At 42.1% G+C, this 21989-nt stretch overlaps 1 protein-coding gene across 5 annotated transcripts in view; it reads right to left on the reverse strand.

Moving 5' to 3' along the window:
- Positions 1-21989, reverse strand: part of LOC124795518 — a 96695-nt gene that overhangs the window by 21527 nt on the left and 53179 nt on the right. For all 5 annotated transcript variants that reach the window (XM_047259582.1, XM_047259587.1, XM_047259585.1 and 2 more), the window contains 3 exons: positions 2833-3018; positions 2564-2684; positions 2224-2451 (listed from right to left, as the gene is read on the reverse strand). In XM_047259582.1, the coding sequence (XP_047115538.1) occupies positions 2224-2451; positions 2564-2684; positions 2833-3018 (535 nt within the window). The remainder of the gene's footprint in view (positions 1-2223; positions 2452-2563; positions 2685-2832; positions 3019-21989) is intronic.

Raw genomic sequence — 21989 nt, forward strand, 5'->3', positions numbered from 1 at the left:
AAAAGCTATTCTAAAATCTGTGGTATTTAATTTTTTATATGCATAATGTAAAGCATTTCTGAAAAACTACTTCAACATAGGATGCACCTTTGCTTCGAATACATAAAGAAAGTTTTTCAGCAGCACAGCACATGACTCAACTTTCAGCTTTCTGCTTTCCTTGAATTAAATATACATGCAACTTGATTCTTTTGTGAGGTAGGGGACAAAGTCTGCAAGAAAGGTCTGTGACAAAGAACTGTGACAATGAGTCTCAACAATGGATCAAGGTATACTAAGCTTTGCAAAGGCAGTGTTGTAACAGGCTGCATACCTACATCAAGTGTTTTCTTTTTCTTTTTTTTTTTCTTTCTTTTTCATGTTTTTTTTCTTTATGGTATTCACACTTGATACACTCAACCAACCTCCAATACATAATATGCTACAAATTAAAGTATATATTGTGGTGTAACATGTTGTCCCACCCCTTTCTCCCGATCAGGGGAATGATTCTCATGTAAAAATGTTGTTTAGGTATTTAGCCTGTGGAGAATTTTCCACTGTGTGCACTGGTTTGCTAAGTGTACAGAGATTGAGCAACACTGATTGAGTGTCTCCATCTGCTGTATTTTGGCATCGAGGCTTGGTCGTTGTTTTGAACGACAGAAAAGAAGAGGTGCTGCCTACAATGACAATGATCAGAAACAGCTGAAAGAAGCTGAAGACAAATGTCACTACATTCTCTTCTGCTCTGTTCTGAGATTCACTCTGGATATGTTTTTCTGATTAAAATGAGATAGTGTAATTCTTACATAGAACAACCACATATGGAAGAGTTCTTTAAAAAGTTTTTATATCATTTAGTAGCATAAATACCACAAACCTCTCTTCTAATCCTCGACCTTCTGCAAACAAAAACAGAAGTCACTTGGCAGGAGTTTGTGGTACTGCATAGCAGGTCACAGCACCAAGAAAATTCAAGAACAATGATGGTGTAATAAGATAATCAATGTAAAAGTTATCAACAAGAGTACTAGGGTGACAAGATCAATGGTAAAGTTGTTGGTTCAGTTCCTTTAAGTGGAGCCTTTTTAACCCTTTTGCTACCACAGATGTACTCTTTGCATTCTGTGCTGAGGCGGCTTTTATTATGGCTACACTGCTTACAAAATCCTAGTGCCTGTGCTAAAAGATGGCATTCTGGCAGATATGAAATAGTTATCATTCAATTTTTCAAAAACTATAAGTTGAAAAAAATTTATTTTTGCACGTCTTACAGTCTGATGCCTTCAAAACGGAAAATCCTGGATGGAATGTAACAATATTAGAGACTCAGCATTTCTGCTATATAATAGTCTGATATATTCACTTGATAAAGAACTGATTTTCTTTTTGTTATCTGTCATACTTACTGTGTTGCACCAAATTAAGTAAAACATTGCATGGAATTTTAAAGAGTTCACAGAGGTAGCAATGCATTGCGTTAACTTTGCATATGGTTGATTTTCGCTTATATATCGCACTGAATAAAATGTAGGTAAGAAGTCAACATTTTATTTAGAATTGACAACAGATGGACATCTCATTTCATTGTTGAGCTAGAGTGTTTTATATCTGAAAGACAGTTGTGCGGGATTTGCCTGTTCACATCCTTGTGATTACGACTCACGTCTCATAAATGGTTCAAGATATCTACATGAGGTTATTTGCAAAGGATAGTATGCAATGAGGGCCATACATTATATGATAAATACTCCACACTTTTCTATTCACCAAGATATGGAAGTAACCCACCCACAGCAGTGAGAGGTCAGCAGCACAGGATGCATTCAGACACCCATAGCATTGTAGGAAAACCAAAGCAATGAATGTATACAAATCCGCAACACTTGGGGAATGGCGTAGCAAGATGAGAATGTGCGTGCGCGATTTGCATAGTATATTTACACTGGCAGTGAAACGATTAACTGCATAATGATGTGCTCCCATAATTGCCATGAAATGTCACTCCAGATGCCATTTAAATACACAGGCAGGGCAAATAACATTCATGTCCCTTGAGAACATCCTTGGTGTGTACTGCTTAAAATGATTTAAGTTACATAAAATTGATGATGTTTAGTTACCTAATGTTGATCTCTGAATATTGTGCATAGCAAACAAAATAACTGCCATGCCAGACAAGTTATCTGGCCATAGATACTTTGTGCTACTAATGCAAAACTGGGGTGGGTTGATAGTTACCTATAAAATGTCCCAGTTTTGTGGTAAATCTTGTCTGCAAATATGAAGCTCCACCAAGACCATGTTCCAGGGCACCTTTCAGTGGGAACTCATTAACATTGTCACCATTTAGTCTTGATGCTTTTTGAATGATGTCATCTGGTGGTAGAGGCCCACTGTATGAAGGAAATAATGTAATCACTGCTTGGAACAACATCAGTAACTGCAGATGGTCTAACAGATTATAATCTGAAAAACAGTAGACATGCACGTCTCAGTCATTATAATAGATATTTATACTGTTACTGTGTAGTTGGTAGATTTAAGCAAGTGAACATACAGTGAATATATATAATTATACCTCTAGCAAGGAATTTTCTCAGGAATTGTTCCTCAAAAATACGCCGCAACAGTGGAGGGTGGAAACATCCCAGTGAAGCCAATTCAAGTGTGAATTTTATCCATGGAAGTTCAATTTTATCCTGAACATTGAAAATGATTTTATAATGACTATGTAGCAAGAAATTTGAATGTTGCACAGTGGACAAAATAAGATCATAGTCTGATTAAAACAAATTTAATTTTTATCTGGCACATTATAAAGGGATCTTTTGATGTCATTAGACCTACCTCTTCCATAATCTTATTTTTTAGAATGCTCTTCTCAATGACATTCCAATATTTGGTTCCGTAATTGGCACTTGACATTCCACTGGTAAGTGCAAAAATTGTGTTTGGCTCAGCTGACTCAAGAACATTTGGATCATTTGCAACTATGTTTGCAATATAATCCAAAAGCTTGATGCTAGAGTGACCCTACAGGAAGAAATGAGTTTGTATGAACTACTTTCCTACGAACAGTCACAACACATGTACTGCACAATGCAACAGTTAAATGAAAATGAGACAGACAATGAAGTAAGTAAACTTTATTATTTTAAATATGTTCACCATAAATTTTAATACGTTTACCCACTGTGAGAAAAGAAAGTCAATTGCCTTCATGGAAAAATGTTTTGGGCTGCCTATGGAACAATGACTGTACCCAGACTTGCATCTCTTCATCCGAAGAGAAATGACAGCCACAAATGTTTTCCTTCAGAACTCCAAAACTAAAGAAACCACAAGGGGGAAGATGAGGACTGTATGTAGGATGCGTAAAGGCTTCCAAATGAAACTTCTGAAGAGTAGTCAAAACAACAGGCATGCCAGCTCCAGGAAAGTCATGACGACTTTCTCATTGACTTTCAGGAATATAGCACCAAAATTAATGCGCAGCAGTATGTAGCCACTTCACAAAACATGAAGCGTGCCATCAAGTCAAAACACACAGGAATGTTGATGGAGAGCATTATTCTGTTGCAGGATAATGTCCCCCCACAAGTTGCCGAGGTTATTTTGACTATGTTGCAGAAGTTTCACTGGGAGGCCCTTACACATCCTCCATACAGTCCTGATCTCTCTTCATGTGATTTTCATATTTTTGGAGCCCTGAAGAAGGACATTTGTAGCCGTCCATTTGCTTTGGACGAAGTCATACACACCTAGGTACAGTCGTGTTTCCATAGGCAACTGGGATTGACTGTGTTTGTCTCACAGTGGAATGAATGTATTAACAATTATGAAGCTACTTCAGAAATAATAAACAGTTTACTTGGCGTTTTCCCATCTGCCTTGTTTTTATGTGACTGACCCTTATATTCTTCACTAGTATCAGGTTTTTCCAAACAGTAAGATAAGATTTAATGACTACACAAATTTTCAAAAATGATCTCAAGGACAGAACTCATAATAATAATAATAATAATAATAATAATAATAATAATAATAATAATAATAATAATAATAATCAATAACATTAGTAATGAGAAATTCTGTGCTAAGTGACAATGAATAGTACAGATTTGGATAAAAGAAATTTAAGGGAACAATGAGCACATCCTACATTCTATGTAAAAATGGTCATCATTACAATAAAGCAAATGATGGCTCTCTAGCCTCCAGAATATGTGCCATCTTCAGGAAAATTCTCAAGACACAGAAGAATTGCAAGGATAATAGAGGTAAGATTAGTAAAATATAATCATTTAGATTTTTGTAGCCCTTACGTATTGTAAGGTAGAGATTGTGGCATGTGAACCAGAGCTGCCACTTATTTTGTTGGTTGACTATTTGTGGGAATAATCCATAATCACAAGCCATGTACATATACTATTGTGTAATTGTGTTGTCACATTGCAACTGGAGCAAGGATTTGGATTATTCTGCATTATATTATTTGACCCACTTGACAGGTAAAATAGAACTAGAATCTCCCACCATAATGTATTACACACTGACGAGCTAAAACATTGTGACAACCTGCTTAACAGCTTGTTGTTCCATCTCTGGAATGCAATACAGCAGCAATTCTGTGTTGCATGGATATGCCAAGTCCTTGGTAGGTTTCTGGGTGTATAGGGCACCAGATGCCTATGCAGATCACACAGTTCCTGTAAAATATAAACTGGTGGTTTGTGGGTGTGGAGCTGGTGCCCAATGGAATCTCAGATATCTTCTATCAGGTTCAGATAAGGCGAAATCAGTGGCCACAACATCAATATGAGTTCACCATCATGCTCTTCAAACCATTGTAGCACAATTCTAGCCTTGTGGCATGGGCAGTTATCCAGCTAGAAGATATCATTGCTACTGGGAAAGGCATCAACCATGAAGGGATGCAGATGGTCTGCAACAGTGTTCACATAGTTAACAGTTGTCATGGTGCCTTTGATTACTATCACTGGTCCATGGACTCTGCTGTGTCCACTGTCAGATACAGTACACTGCTCTGTACATAGAGGGCACCATACAGTAGGACCAGTCTCCACTGTTGTGCCATATAGTTATGATTAGTCACCGCAGAGGGTGTACCCAGCCAGGACCACAGTATGCTTCTCCATAAATCACATAGAAAGCCTCATACATCAGCCATTGTTATGCTCCGACACCATGCAGGGTGCTGATAACAAGCACTAAATCCTGCTTTTGCCTGATGCCAGACAAATACTTTACAAATGAACAGTCATCTACAAATGAACAGTCATCCATGAACTGCAGATTTAAGCAGATGCACATCTTCACTTGGTCAGCTGTCATCAGTAGCCAGTGGTTATTGCAGTCATCATATGATGTTGCATTATATGCCAAGTGTCACAGTGTATGTTATTAACAGTCAAGAGACAGCAGAACCAGATAGGTACTACTTGTAGATTAGTGAGTCATCATTCACTGTGTTAGGATTATACAAGTATTAGCGAACATGGCAATGCTTGCTAAATATGTATAGGAATTGGTTATACATCATAAACTCCAAACTCCCTCTTTCTGTGCATCCCCCCCCCCCCCCCACCTCTCTTTGTATCACCTCCTCCACCCCATCTTTGTCCATCTCCTCTTCCCTCACCTTTCTGTCCATCACCTCGTTCCCCTTTTATGTCCATTCCGCCCCCCGCCTCTGTCCATCTTTTTTCCTCTCATCTCTCTGACCATGAGCCTTTTTTTATTGTTCTTGCAAATGAAATCTTGTCTGGAAACTGAATTCACTTAAAATGAATAGGTAAATCGGTTAGGATGATTGGTAAATGGGATATGAGAGAGAATTTCCCAGTTGCTGGAATGTGAGGGTAATAGCTTCATTGAAAGTATTTTGCATAGCTTTAATCTGCAAATGGGTAGGTCTACAAATTTCTGGGCAATGCAGATTCTCTACCAATGTTCTCATCTTAAGCAGGTAAACCATAAATACAACTTTTCTGTTTTCTCTAAAACTGACAGCAAGGATAGAAACAGAACAGCACATTATTGTGCATACAATTTTTGTTTAAAATTATGTGTAAGGATGACACAATTTGTCTAATGGCATATAAGACCTGGTATTGTAATTAAAACTGACTGCAACAAAAGGAAACAGAACTGCACATTTTCACAGCACAGCATTTTCTTTCTCAGTCAATATTAACAGAAGATCTCCACATTGCCATTTTTTAAAAAAATTAGCCTACGTCTCTCTGAATGAATATTACAGTATCACGTAAAAATCTGAACTAAACTGGTAAAGAACTTTTCAAGATTTTTGCTAACAATGTTTCATTCTTTATGCATTGTATATAGATTTATGTATCATATATATGTTAAAAAATTTGAAATAACTGGTCAAAACTTCAAGATTTTTGCTAACAATGTTCCCTTTATTATATTTACATATTATATATGTGAGGTCTGTTAGAAAAGTATCCTACCTCTTTTTTTTTCTGCGAACAGCTGATGAATTTGAATCTAACATGCTGCATGACCTGACCTTGAACCTTCGTGCATATGTGTAAATTTTTTTCCGCCTGTCAACAGCATCAGTTGTTGGCAAGCAGCATTTGAATGAGGTAGTGGGTACTGCTCGTGTTGTTTTTTCATTGCAAGGGAAATGACAGAACGACTGGAGCAGCACTACATCATCACATTTTGGCAGAAACTTGGCAACTGTCAGGAGGAAACCGTTAGGAAGATTGAGATGGCTTTCAGTAATGATGCTACGGCCATCACACAGATTAAGGCAGCTGCACACCAGGGAGAGTGAGCCACGCTCCAGTTGGCTATCAACATGCCAAAATAACCAGGTCATTGCCAAAGTGAACGCTGTGATGTGGGACCATTGTGTGCCTATCAGAGAAATTGCGGAAGAAGTGTAGGTGTCACCGGAAAGCAATCCCAGTTGCCACAGTGGAAGTGTTCCTTGTCACCAAGATCAAAGAAGGCCTGCCATGTGAGCAGCAATGTCAAAATGATGCTGACTGCTTTCTTTGAGTCCTGCAGTGTGGTACACCATGAGTATGCACCACTGAGTTAAACAATCACCAAAGAGTTCTACAGAGACATCCTCCACTGCCTATGTGATGCTGCGTAGGGCACGAGACTGGTCTTGCGTTCAACAGGAAATTGGCGCCTCCATCACAACAATACTCCAATACATGCCTCGCACTTGATTCAGACTTTTTTTGGTAAAAAAACCGGTTTCCTGGGCTTCAACAGGCTCCTTACTCTCCTGATATGGCCCTCTTCAGCTTCTGGCTGTATCCAAAACTCAATAGACCATTGAAAGGAGTGCAATTTCACACAAGACAGGACATCATGTCAGCAATGACAGCCAAGCTAAACTCCCTTCAGAAAGCGGCTTTTTCGGCAGGCTTCCAACAATGGTGGCACCGCTGGGAGAAGTGTGTGTAGTCCCAAGGAAACTACTTTGATGGTGATGAGGTGTCCAACACTCCAGGTAAGCCATCCCCCCCCCCCCCCCCCCAATCCAAAGGTCAGATACTTTTCTAATAGACCTCTTATTTCAAAATATATAATCTGTGTCTGCTGAAACGTTTGTTAGAGTAGCATTTAAAAATTTGAAGTAAATTGCTCAAGTACTTTTCACGATTTTTGGCAACAATGTTAAACAATTACTTGTCTTTATATACTAGAATAGAAGCATAGGTTTAGAACTTTAAACTCAGAGCCACATCTACACAGCAGCATCAAACTAAAGCTGAATATTTGTATTAAGTTTTAAAAAAATGAAATGACAGTTAATTATTATTCATTGTGTTGTCAACATTATTTTGCTGTAGTCTAATTTGCCCCATGAAAAGCCATTTGCTACATGTGAGCATGTCACCTCGATACAGCAATTACTTTCTGTGGAAGGGATTATCTACCTGCTACCTTTACATTAGGCACCGATGAAGATTAATGGGAATAAATTGGTGACGAGAATTAATGTCAGTACGTACACGGGCTAAGGAGATTTACCTGGAACAAAACATTTGCAGTGCAACATCAAATGCTGACAAAAACAAAAGCCAATATAACTGGCGAGTGCAAGTGAACATTTTTGTAGCAACACATTAGTTCGATGCACGGCATGCGTATATTTTGGACTATGCTACAATTTTTTTTCATATGATGGCTGCCATCCCTGTTTCCTTTTCAGGAAGACTACTGAGAATTTGTATTCTGTTCATACTTTCATTTTTCATATCTCAAACTGAATTGCAGCAACCGACGATAGTATTGCAGCAGCTACTCGCCTGTCAGAATTACTTGAGGCACGGCTGGCCAAACCAGAAGCACAGAGCAACATGGCCATGAAAATTTTAAGATGCTGCCACAACCTTGTTGCCTTTTGATCATAAAATAGAAGCCTGGATCAACATTTCATCATGCACAAACTATTGGTGACGTTGAGTACAAACCTTTTCTTCTTGCTAATGCTGGCACCAAATACTAGCATTCTTAATTTGACAAATCTGTCATTGCAAGACTGTCTAATTTTCATCTGGGCACAATAACAGATGCTAGTATCAGCTGACAGCTTCAGTTCAAAGATGCTAGTGTGTTTACAATGCGTCTAACACAACCCACAAGGCCAAGTTCCAAGTACAATTGTCTATGACATAACAGGGCATGAAAACAACATAGAACCAGCAGATGATAAACAAATTGACTAGAGAAAAGTTATCTTCATGTGAACACTTTGGCATTAACCACAAAAGCGAAAACTGTTTCTTCTGAAACACGAAATGCACGTGTGGCAAAAAGACATGTCACAAATCTGAAGTACACAACATGAAGCAAATCAGGCAAAAAATAAAATGAATGCTACTTTTTCAGTAAATAGCAAGGTTTCATCTGTGAAACTCAGATTAAATAAAGTCTCTATGAAATCTTAAACTGGATCTTCAGTTTCTTTAATTAATTAGCAAGCATACAAGCAATTAGGATCACCAAATTAAATGAATTTCAGAGTTTACCATTTAGCTACAGTGGCCAACAAAACACCAATCAAAGGCCAATTCATAATGGATGTTACATACAAGCAGTTTACTAAACAGGCCAGATGTATAGTAGTAAATTCAGACAAAGCAACAAATTTACTGGGCGTTGAATTATTCAATACCCAAGGCTTCACAATTCATGAAGGAGCAATTCCAGTCCACACTGGTGTTCCTAAGAGCAGCAAAAAGCTATTGCAAAAATGTGATACACTTTCTGATGTAACAAGCAGCATTAAAGACTACATGGTCTACATCATATTGAAGCCGAATACTGCATCACAATTATGTAACGCACGCTATTCCAATTGCATTAAAGGATAAAGTGAAACAGGAACTAGATTGCCTAGAACAGAATGGCATTGTAGAATCCACTAACAATCGCCAATGGACGATGCTAATTGTTGTACTATCAAAACGGAATGGCAGAATGAGGATGTGCGCTCACTTCAAAGCAACAGTTGATGCACAAGGCATAATACACTAATGGCCATTAAAATAGCTACACCAAGAAGAAATGCAGATGATAAACGGGTACTGACTGGACAAATATATTATACTAGAACTGACATGTGATTACATTTTCATGCAATTTGGGTGCATAGATCCTGAGAAATCAGTAACCAGAACAATCACCTCTGGCCGTAATAACGGCCTTGATACGCCTGGGCATTGAGTCAAACAGAGCTTGGATGGCGTGTACAGGTACAGCTGCCCATGCAGCCTCAACACGATACCACAGTTCATCAAGAGTAGTGACTGGTGTATTGTGACGAGCCAGTTGCTCGGCCACCATTGACCACACGTTTTCAATTGTTGAGAGATCTGGAGAATGTGCTGGCCAGGGCAGCAGCTGAACATTTTCTGTATCCAGAAAGGCCCATACAGGATCGGCAACATGCGGTCGTGCATTATCCTGCTGAAATGTAGGGTTTCACAGGGATCGAATGAAGGGTAGAGCCACGGGTCGTAACACATCTGAAATGTAATGTCCACTGTTCAAAGTGCCGTCAATGCAAACAAGAGGTGACCGAGACGTGTAACCAATGGCACCCCATACCATCACGCCGGGTGATACGCCAGTATGGCGATGAGGAATACATGCTTCCATTGTGCATTCACCGCAACGTCGCCAAACACGGATGTGAGCATCATGATGCTGTAAACAGAACCTGGATTCATGTGAAAAAATGAAATTTTGCCATTCGTGCATCCAGGTTCGTTGTTGAGTACACCATCACAGGCACTCCTGTCTGTGATGCAGTGTCAAGGGTAACTGCAGCCATGGTCTCCGAGCTGACAGTCCATGCTGCTGCAAACGTCGTCGAACTGTTTGTGCAGATGGTGGTTGACTTGCAAACATCCCCATCTGCTGACTCAGGGATTGAGACGTGGCTGCATGATCCATTACAGCCATACGGATAAGATGCCTGTCATCTCGACTGCTAGTGATACGAGACCGTTGGGATCCAGCACGGCGTTCCGTATTACCCTCCTGAACCCACTGATTCCATATTCAGCTAACAGTCATTGTATCTCGACCAACACGAGCAGCAATGTCGCTATATGACACAGCGCAATCGCAACAGGCTACAATCCGACCTTTATCAAAGTCGGTAATGTGATGGTACGCATTTCTCCTCCTCACACAAGGCATCACAACAACGTTTTACCAGGCAATGCCGGTCAACTGCTGTTTGTGTATGAGAAATCGGTTGGAAACTTTCCTCATGTCAGCACGTTGTAGGTGTTGCCACCGGCGCTAACCTTGTGTGAATGCTCTGAAAAGATGATCATTTGCATAGCACAGCACCTTCTTCCTGTCGGTTAAATTTCGCGTCTGTAGCACGTCATCTTCATGGTGTAGCAATTTTAATGGCCAGTAGTGTAGTTTCCTATCCAATTCAAAAACTAGAAGTGCTGTAATAATGAATTTAGTATAGGCACCACTTCATAGTTCACACATGATGTCCTCGATGCGGCCACTAGGGGCCACCCAGCCTGCTAATACAACGGCAGTTGCATGCACAGCCTGCTGGCTGTTAGAGCTAATGATTATATAGGCCAGAGTAAAAGGTTCCGCTGGCCACTTGTTTGCTGCTAATTGTGTTGTACCTTGCCTTCCATGTATGTATGTACCGTTCGAGCAACAAATTAAAGTGTTCTCGGGTTACAAAAATTTTTTTGGCAGTGAGTATGATATTTGACTGCACATGTTCCACTTCAGTCATTGGTCCTTTAGGTTTAATTTCCAGAGAGGCAGTGCTCTTCTTGAGCAACAGCAGGCACTGACTTTGCTATTTCCAGTTTGAAAACTACATTGGCACAACCTGCAGACCCACCGACAACATATCCGCCATTGTTCCCTGCATATGATGATGCAGTGGATGACTAGAACATCTATGAAAAATGCCGGCAGCAACATTCCCAGACATTTGGGGTAACAGACAAACACTTGTGCAAGGCCCTTTTTTGGTCATGGATTTCATCATGCGTGTATCAGTTGTTGCATTAGCTGGCCCTCTTGCAGAACCTTCAAGTCTTTCTTTTGGACAGATGTGTGATTTCCTTCTTACCTATCACTGTAAATGAACTCAAATTATCACTGCTCATGTGGAGTTTTACCACTGCCGAAAGCAGCCAAAACAGTCACACAGGCATGGGCAGAAGAACTACTTGGACCTAGCCACATTCATAATTTTGACAAATATTCATAAGGAACCCTATGCAGATCAAATGATTCATGATGCAATCATAGTTTTGCTTCTGATAGGGAAGACCAAAAGTGAGCTCTACACTGTGAAAATCCTATCCTTAATGAAGTACTGAAAATTTGAAGTTTCGCAGGCTGCAGGAAGTCATATAGAATCCTGGTCAGAAGTCTCAGAAATAAGTTTCTCTCTCCCCTTCCAGCCTTCAGTCAGTTCACACAGGAACATGAATGCTATTGCAGCAGTAGAGCAGATGTCTCCACATTGTATAGATAATTGCCGTTCACGACCCAGTCCGCATCACAACAGCAACAGCCTTGTGCTCCACTGCCTTCATGCCTACACTGTTTCATTCAACATGAATGGACCATGTATCCCAAGCACTGGGTAACGTGTAATAGGTGCCATAAGAAAGGATAAACTGCTTCTGTATGTAACTCCTTTCCAAATCTGAGTGAGGATGAAGTGAACATGGATGTGAACAATGTTTCAGCAGTGATGGTGCCTCAAAGCAGGTTATATACCGAAGTGCATGTGTTTGCAAACTATTGAGAATGCAGGTGGACATGGGTGCAGCAGCAGCGTTGGTGAATTCTCAGACTATACGATTTGGATTCTTCTCCTCTGACTCCAGTGTCACGGCAGCTGGTGAGTAGTAACAAACAACAGATTCCCCTACTTGGACAGTTTTCTGCATCTATGACTTACAAGGCCAACACCTCCACAACTGCCGCCTTCATCACAGCCACTGCTTTCTATTCCGCCACAGCCTCCTCCCTTGGGGTTGGACACATTTGTTTGCAAAAGAAGAGAAATGCTGCAACTACCAATTTAGTGTGTGTGCTGCTTCATAGTTCATGCAAGAAGTTTTTGCTTGATATGGCCATTAGAGGCCATCCGGCCTGCTAAAACAGCAGCAGTTGGGTGTGCAGCTTGCCAGTTGTGCCCCTGTTGGGACTAATGATTATATAGGTCAGCACACAAGGCTCTGCCGGTCACTTGTGTGTTGTTAATTGCATTATATCTTGCCTTCCACGTGTGTATACTGTTTGAGCAACATATTACAGTAGTCTTGGGTTACAACAAGAAAAACTAATGTCTAAATTAAATGGCCGTATAAATATTGTGACACTTGATTTGAGGGAGGTCTATTTACAAATACCTCAGGCTAAAGAAACATGTCACACACGGATCCCAAATGGCATTTTGGCTTATGGATGATTGGGCATTCCAGAAGTGGACAAGCAACAGTATGGTATGCAGGTGAAATTGGAGCTGCGAGGAACTTACATGCCTGCTGCACCATGAGGGTCTGCCACCAGATGATGAGCACCCATGGCCAGCCAAATCCCCTATGTTGGACAGCATCAATGATCTTCAAACAAGAAGGCCTCACTGATCCATACCCATAGTCCAGCCACGAACACACAAAAGCCCTATAAAACTGGAGCAAACGTGCCCCGTCTGCTCCCCAAGGTCTGTGGCTAAGATACTTTAAGATATTCAGTGCCATCAGGGTTCAGGCTTTCAGGTACCTCAGGTATGGCAACAACAATTTGGAGTGAAAAATGAGGCCCAGAAACATCACTGTGTCTCAAAAATGTAGGATGATGTCCCTTATATGCAAGTCAGGTAAATTAAAAATATGATGAGAACAATTAAAATGAACACACACGCACACACGCACACACGCACACACACACACACACACACACACACACACACACACACTTATCAGCAGAAAACTGAAAACCTGTCTTTACGGCCCACTTCTCTAACCTCTGCACTGTAAGGAGCAACTGACAGCCAGCTGTTGCAACACTGGAAGAGGAACAGGAAACAGTATAATCGTCCACAGATAAGAAGCACTGTACAGGATTCCTTACTGTAGACATGATACTATTTATGGCTCTGGCAAAGAGGGTAACACTTAAAACACTGTCCTGAGGGACACCATTCTCCTGCTCAGAATGATCTGACAGCAAGTCACTAACTCGGGTCCTGTGGCAGTGGCAGTAGTTTTTGCAAAATGCTTTACCAGTGTCTGAGTGATACGTCCAGGTATTGTTTGGAGACACCTCTGTTTCAGTACTGCTTCTGTTGGTAAGCAACTATGTTTACCGAATATCCTCTGTGTGGTTTCTCATACTTTTGTAGAACAAGTGGAATCATTTATAGAGTTCAGGAATGCTTGCCATGACCTTTTCTTGCTCCCCTTAATTGTGTATCGAGCCTTGGTGTGATTCTTAAGGCTATTAGGTCTGTTGTAGGGCGACATTTAAATCATTAAAGAGCTGCATGCCTATCCCAGATTACTGAAAAGGCATTCACCTTTCCACGAAGGTTCAGGCTGCCTCCTAAGATAAACTGAGAACCTTGGGCAGCGGCATTACAGATCATTCGTGTGATGTGGTCTACCTGTTCCTGGATGCTATCGGAATGTTCAAACACATCCAGCTGGCTGAACAGTGTCCAGTTATCCCTGCTGACTTTCCATTCTCATGCCTTCTGTTGGAGCAATTGTCCATCCAGTTAGTGAATGTGGATTGGGAAGTGGTCACTGGAACAAAGGTCGTCAATGACCTCTCAGTAAACAGAATCAGTGAGGGCTGGAGACCAGAGAGATAGGTCGATGGTCACGAATGACTCAGTAGCAGCACAGAAATGTGGGGGAGTACCAGTGTTTATGATGCACAGCTCATGAGAACTCATGAGTCTCTCCAAAACCCAACTCCACGGGCAAGTAGAGGTCAAGCCCTACAAGAAATGATGTGCATTGAAGTCTCCCAGGAGAAGAAATGGTTGGGGGAGTTGTTCATACTAGCAGCGGTACATGCAGCAAGCGAACTGTAACCCTCCAACATGCAGGAATTTCAAATGCAACTGCTTGCAGGTCAATAGTTGAGGGAGAGCAGAGGAGTGGTGTGCATTATTGACAAACACAGCAATCCCTCTCTTGGTCCTTTCTCCAGCAAGTCATCCTTGCGATAGAATGTATAGCCCCATAGCAGACGGTTTAAAATGTGTTTCCTGCAAAGACATGCACAGGGGGTGTTCTTGTGCCAGAAGCTTCAGTTCCTCCATGTGTGTCCTGAACCCATTAATGTTCCATTGGAGGATAGGAGCTAACTATCATGGGGGCGCACTTTCATCCTGACTTTCTGCCATGGAAGGCAACCCACAATGAGTGGAGGCTCAGTCTCGGGGCGAGACGATTGCCCTAGTCTGACAAGTTCCATTGCCTCCAAAGAAGAGTCAAGAGAGGTTAATATTGACATCGTTGGGCTGTCTATTGCCCACTTACATCAGTGGTGGACGTTTTGCCTTTGTTTTTCCCCACTGTGTAGACTTTGCTGCCACAGCAGCATTGGACGGAATACCAGATGGAGCCTCTGGAAGGGCAGGGCGCTCCCTAATGTTGGCAACCATGGTTTTTTCTGAAGCTCTGGGGGGAGGGACAGATTTTGAAATGATTGCAGCACAAGACCATGAACGAACCCAGGTACCAGTGCTGACACTAGCAACTCCATTTGTGTAGCAGCACTGGCTTTTTGCACTGGCTGTTTAACAACTGAAGAGAAGGTAGTAGCAAATGTTGGGGGAGCAGCATGGCTTTATATATGTTTTTGGCCTCATTATAAGGGATGTGCTCCATAATTTTAAGCTCTTGTATCTTTTGTTCTTCTAGATACATGTTGCAGTCCCGACTCCAAAGAGGGTGAGCTCCCGAGCAATCCACACACTTAAATGAAGACAAACATGGGACACCTTCCTGGGTGGCCTTACTGCACTTACCACAAGTAACTTCCCTGTGACACCCAGGAGTAATATTCCCAAAGTGCTGGCATTTGGAACGCCATATTAGGACGGGTACATAAGGCCACACACTTATGCAAAGGAAACATGTTTAACACACTCAGGAAGGTATTAAATGTCACGATAAAGGAGTGGGACTTCACAAGATCCCCAACTACCCTCTTCATGATATTTAACGCATCAACAATTCCTTCTGGAGGCCACTCATCTTTCAGTTCCCCCTTGGGAATGTTCATCAGACCCCTGCACATCACAACACCTTTGTTGTAATTAAAGGTGGTGTGCAGTTCAGTTTCGATGGCATATTCCCCAAGGCATTGCACATTCAGTATGTTCTTAACTTGTTGGGACCTTGCAGTTTCCACCAACAGTGTCCTGTTACGCAATCACTCAACAGGTTTTAAACTTCCAGCACTGTCTTCTAACCCTTTTTGAATACAGAAAGGTAAAACTTCCTTGAAGCTGGCTTCTTTCTTTTTGTCAGTTAAAAATACATTCTGACTACTAGCATGTGTTCAATTACTAGACCCAAAATTCTTAGATTTCACCCCTCAGGAGGACTGGCTACACGAGCCCTCTTATTACATTGGGTGTTGGTACCTACCAGCGGCCCACTCTTTCTGCTGGAAGGAGGAAAAGAAAATTTAGAAGGATCCATTTCATTTCCACGAGCAGCTAGGGAAATAATGGTCCACTCAGGCACAGCCCCGCCTGCCTGGTAAGCCTTACGCAACCGAGGTGTGGCAAGTTTCCCAGAGCTTGGCCACTAACAACTCTTCCACCTCAACAGTCATACATCTCACCACTGCGCAGCACACTTTGAGAGTGAGGGGAGTTTTACAGAGGTTTATGCCATCCTTGCGATACGGGCAGTCAAGCCAAGATCCCAGTTCCCTGAGACTCTCAACATTCCACAGCCACACCACGTGATGGTTGCGGAAGCAGGCCCAGAGCTTACGGTGACAGAGGACTGGCAGCGCTTACCAGCCACCAGCTCAGGACCCCCAGTGTCGCCAAGTCCGTACTTAGCAAACAAATGCTGAGCACCTGAGGGCATACGAGGCCTGTCTAAAAAGTATCCGACCTTTGTTTTTCCTGCGCTAAAGAGAGATGACAGCATGGCGCCACTGTACACAGTAAAGGAAGAGACCTTTATGTGCATGTGTGAATTTTGTCCCTGCCTTCCAGCACGTCAGTCGCTGCCTATCGGTCGTTGAGTGAGGTGCTACACAATGTGTTTGTCGGATTACCGATTCTCTCAAGATGACTGAACGTTTTGAGCAAAGAAACTGCATCAAATTTTGTTAAAAGCTTGGTTATTCTAAAAGCGAAACAATTCGTATGATTCAGCAGGTGTTTGGAGAAGATGCGGTGGATGTAACACAAATTAAGGAGTGGTTCAACCGATTCAAAAATGGCCGCACATCAGCGGAGAGCGACCAGCGTTCTGGCAGGACCCAAACTGCTCGGAGTGCAGCTGTCTTTGTGAGGATGCAAAATTTGGTGATGGCAGATCCTCATTTGACCATGCAGGAGATTGCCCAAGAGGTCAGAGAGAGTACAAATTCTGTACATGCAACTTTGCGCAATGATTTGAACATGCATGGAGTGGCTGTGAAATTCGTGCCCAAGTTGTTGTCGGCGGAACAAGAAGACCTCCATTTTGACATTGCACCATTCTGGACACCACCAACACTGATCTTGGGTTTCTGGACACCTTGATAACTGGAGATGAGTCATGGGTGTATGGGTACAATCCAGAAACAAAAAGACAGTCGTCGCAATGGAAGCATCCCGAGCCTCCAAGACCGAAGAAAGTGTGGCAGGTGTGGAGCAAAATCAAGATGATGCTGACTGTTTTCTTTGATGTCCGTGGAATTGTGCATCACGAATACACACCGGAAGGACAAACAGTGACAAAGGAGTACTAACAAGATGTTCTCCAGCGACTCTGTGACGCAGTTCGGCGCAAAAGACAGACATGGACAGCGAAAAACTGGGAACTGCATTATGTCAACGCCCCCACACATTCATTCCACTTGATCCAAAATTTCTTGGCCAAACATGGAATTACAGTCTTTCGCCAACCTCCCTACTCTCCAGACATGGCTCCTTGCGACTTCTGATTGTTTTCAAAATTGAAGACTCTCCTGAAAGAATCGCGTTTTGAGAGTAGAGAGGAGATAATGCAGAGGATGACAACGAAGCTGGACATCATTCCAAAAGAAGACTTGCAGAGGTGTTTCTGGCAGTGGAAGGATTAGTGGGCTAAGTGTGTGCAAGCACAAGGGGCTTACTTTGAAGGGGATTAGGGTCACAACCCCATCACGTATTCGAAATATTTTTTCTGGCCAAAGGTTGGATACTTTTTAGACAGGCCTCATATGCCTGGCTGAATTTTTATTTCAATTAATTCAATCACAAAGTCATTTAACTCTCCAAACATTGTGTAATATGCTATCCCATGAGTGACATACTTTTCCCACGGCTATATCAAGTACAAAAACTGAATAGTAGCTCAAAATTAAAATTTTCATCAGCGAATGGTGCCGCAATCTCAAATACGGCTGGGCACCATCTCCCCTTCAGAAGTGCACAATATCTTCGTGCCTCACATCAAACACTCGGGAGCTCTCTCACTTCTGATTGGCTACTGGAAACTAAAACCAATCAACTTCTCTTACTTCTTGCACTTTAGCTTGCCTACCAATTAACAGATATCATTACTTTATATCAAAACTGAGAGAGCTGAAATCTGGAATCTTCTCAGAATGATATCTTACAAAAACTTAGAAAGATGGAAAACCAAAAGGCTCTTCCCCCCAACTAGAATATACTAGCTGAATACAGAAATCAGACATCCTCTTTGTAAGTGACACACACACACACACACACACACACACACACACACTGTACAAGCAACCTAACCCCCCACCCCCACACACACACTAATTCATCGTCACAGTTCCACATATTCTGATTCCACATACATAGCCCTCTCGCGTCTGTCATTCTTACAGTTTATGGAAAATAAATGAAACTGACTGCACTGTGATATATAATATGCAAAAAGGTAAATAATAACTCTTGTGAAATAAAATTTATACCAAAAATTATGTATCTTTGAGAAGTAACTTTCAATAGTTTGTTTAAACTGATATACACTCAGCAAACTATTGATTGTTCTGTCAGTGAAAAGTTCAGAATAATTTCAAGTTCATAATTTAGAGTTTAAGGCAATTTTTTGTAACTCTGGAATGAAATTGGTTACAGAACTGAAATTCACACAAATTAAATAAATTATTAATACATGAGTTTGTGCATAGTTTCATTTGGACAGGTCTGAAACCAGAACAGATATTAATTTGTGTAGTTCATAGTTATTTTTTCCACTGCAAGTGTGCTTAACAAGGCTGGAAGCTAGGCTCTAATGGTTCACACACATCACATTGTGGCTACAAGAAATGACTCGCCATCCAGTGATACTTTCCTACATACTCCTTTGCGGCCGGACAGTGGGTATGTGGGGGATGGTAGATGACTGGGGAAGGAAGGCACAGGAGACCCGTTTTTGGCATATTTGCAGATGGACTTCTCACCACTATACCTGTGATGACCACAGGTGGTTAGGCTGTATAGTAAGCACTTCTCAGTGTGCCATGGGTGGTAGCTGGTAGTATGTAGGTTTGATATGGATGGAGCTGCTGAGGTAGACATCCTTGAGGTGGAGGGTGACGCTAAGGAAGGTGGCATGTTGGGCTCAGGAGAACCAGGTGAAGTGAATGGGGTAGAAAGTGTTGATGCTCTGGAGGAATGTGGACAGGGTGTCCTCAACTTCAGTCCAGATCATGAAGATGTTATTTATGAATCTGAATCATCCGAGCAGTTTGTGATTATGAGTGGTTACCAAGAATTCGTCTAGATGGTCCATGAACAGTTCAGCAGAGGATGGTGCCATGTGGGCGCATATTGCTATGCCACAGATTTGTTTGTAGATGATGCCTTCAAAGCAGAAGCAGTTGCAGGCGAGGATATAGTTGGCTATGGTGACCAGGGAGGAGGTTGGTACGTTTGGAGTCAATCAGGTGCCAGGACAGATAGTGGCCAGTAGCGTCAAGGGATTGCGGAAGTTGGTGGGTGTGGGGGAGAGCATTGAAAATGATGTGCTGTGGGTAGGCGGTAAAAGAACAGAAGCTGTGGAGAGTCAGTGGAGGAAATGGCTGGTGACTTTTGTACAGGACGGTGGGTTATGGGTAATAGGCTGAAGGCTTTGGTCCTCAAGGACATAGATTCTCTCTGTGGGGACACAGCAACCGGCACCAATAGGGGTCGTGGGTTGTTAGGGTTATGTACTTAAAGAAACGTGTAGAAGGTAGGGGTGCAGAGAGTGGTGAGGGTGAGGAGAAAGAGAGAAATTCAGGAAGTGGTTCTGGGATGAACATACGGATCTGAGGGAGGATTGGAGATATTGTCAGATTTCTGGAGAGGAGCCACTGTGACAGGACTTGCATGTGGACATATCTGACAGCTGGCGCAGACAGTGGTGGAGCCTTTGCCGGCAGTTGGATTGAGTCTGATTGGTAGTGTTGATGCTGAAAAAGTGTTTTAATTGTAGGGACCAGGACAAGGACATAAGGCCTTTAACAAGTCCAACATTATTGACTTTGGGAGGGGGGCAAAGATTGGAAAGAACTAATACTTTTGTGGGACTCAGGCTTTTGGAGGATAAGTTCATGACTGTGCCATTGCTGCAAGGCAGGGTTTGGTGGCTATGAAAGGTTGTGTCAGAAATTTGATGGAGGCACTTGTAGTCTTGGTGGGTAATGGTAGTCCAAAGCAAAGTGTGAGGAGAACAAATGGGACAGTTTCCTTTTGGAGTGGTATTGTGCATACTACCCTAGTTCCTGGAGGGCAAGGGTTTCAATCTGGGAGATGGGATGCAGGAATTTGAGATTGTAGAGCAGGAAAATTTTATGGATGGAAAGTAGGTGATGCAAGGGTGATTTGCAGGACTAGGTTGATGAGGTCTATGGACTGATGGAACTTGAACAGGTAGAGGGCATTGTAGAAGGTGTTACAGCCAGAGGTGAGTTACATGCCTGCACAGATTGTACATTGCAACACTTCATGTCCAACATTCTACCTCTTGATATATTATCATTCATGGACCTTAAAATTGGTCCCACTACCTCCCTTCACCCTCGCGCATTTTCCTGCACCACTCGCACTTTGTTGTACCCACGCCTAACCTCCTCCCTTTCGTCTTATTCAATCATACAATTTTGTGACCTCATGTAATACAATTATGTCTGCTGCCCCCTTTCTTCACACATCTCCATCCACCTACTTGCACCCCACTCACTTCATTTTCACACCGTTATCAATTTTCACTGTAAGATCATCTACTTACTCATGTTACATCTTCACCCATTTCATACTTTTTGCTATCTCCCCCCTGCACACACACACACACACACACACACACACACACACACACACACACACACACACACTTTTTGTGTGTTTTTTTATCCTCCACTATAGATTCTTGCATATCCATGTGTGCCAATGAAGAAATGTTTGGTCATCTTTGGCCAGAACCCAATCTCATGTACTGCACCTGCAGTCTTGCCAAGCTCATGGAATCCGTCCAAATGGCCTGACCACCAAATTAACCATCTCTGGCTGCAGCCCCTTGTTCCACAGTGATCTCTATCTGTACAAATTGTCAGTCCATAGGCTTCAGGACACAGTCTTACAAACTCTCCTGTACTACCTTCTCTCCATCCACAAACTCTCCTGCTCTGCAATCCAAGTTCCTGCATCTCATATCCAAGATTGGAACTCTTGCCCTCCTGGTATTAGAGCAGCACCTAATATGTTACCTCAAAAAACTGTTCAATCTGTTCACCTCATACTTATGCCCTGGACTATTACTATCCACTGTGCTTACAAGTGCCTCCATGAAACTTCTCCCACCCTCACAGCTGCCAAACCCTGCTTTGCTGACATACCAAATCTACCGCACCCTCTGAAACTTCTTCCCACTATGCTACATAACTCAGAACCTACACCAACCCATAGCACATTCATGAATCTGTCCTCCAAAAGCCTCAGCCCAACAGAAGTATAAGTCCTTCCCATAGGTCCAGCCTTTTGCCCCACTTCCAAATTCAATTATGCTGGGCTTATTAAAAAGACCTTCTGTCCTTCTCATGGTCCCTAAAGTTGAAGCACGTTTTCACCACTAACACTACAAATCAGATTCCATTCAGAATTTACTCCTCCATCTAATCATAATCCACCCCCCTTGCCACAAATCATTCCCTGTTAACTTTCCAGAATTTCTTAACATCAAATCGTACCTCACCATCATTCCCCAGATCCCTCAAAATGGAAACCAACATCA

This window comes from Schistocerca piceifrons, chromosome 4 (assembly GCF_021461385.2).
Source record: "Schistocerca piceifrons isolate TAMUIC-IGC-003096 chromosome 4, iqSchPice1.1, whole genome shotgun sequence".
Classification (NCBI taxonomy): domain Eukaryota; kingdom Metazoa; phylum Arthropoda; class Insecta; order Orthoptera; family Acrididae; genus Schistocerca; species Schistocerca piceifrons.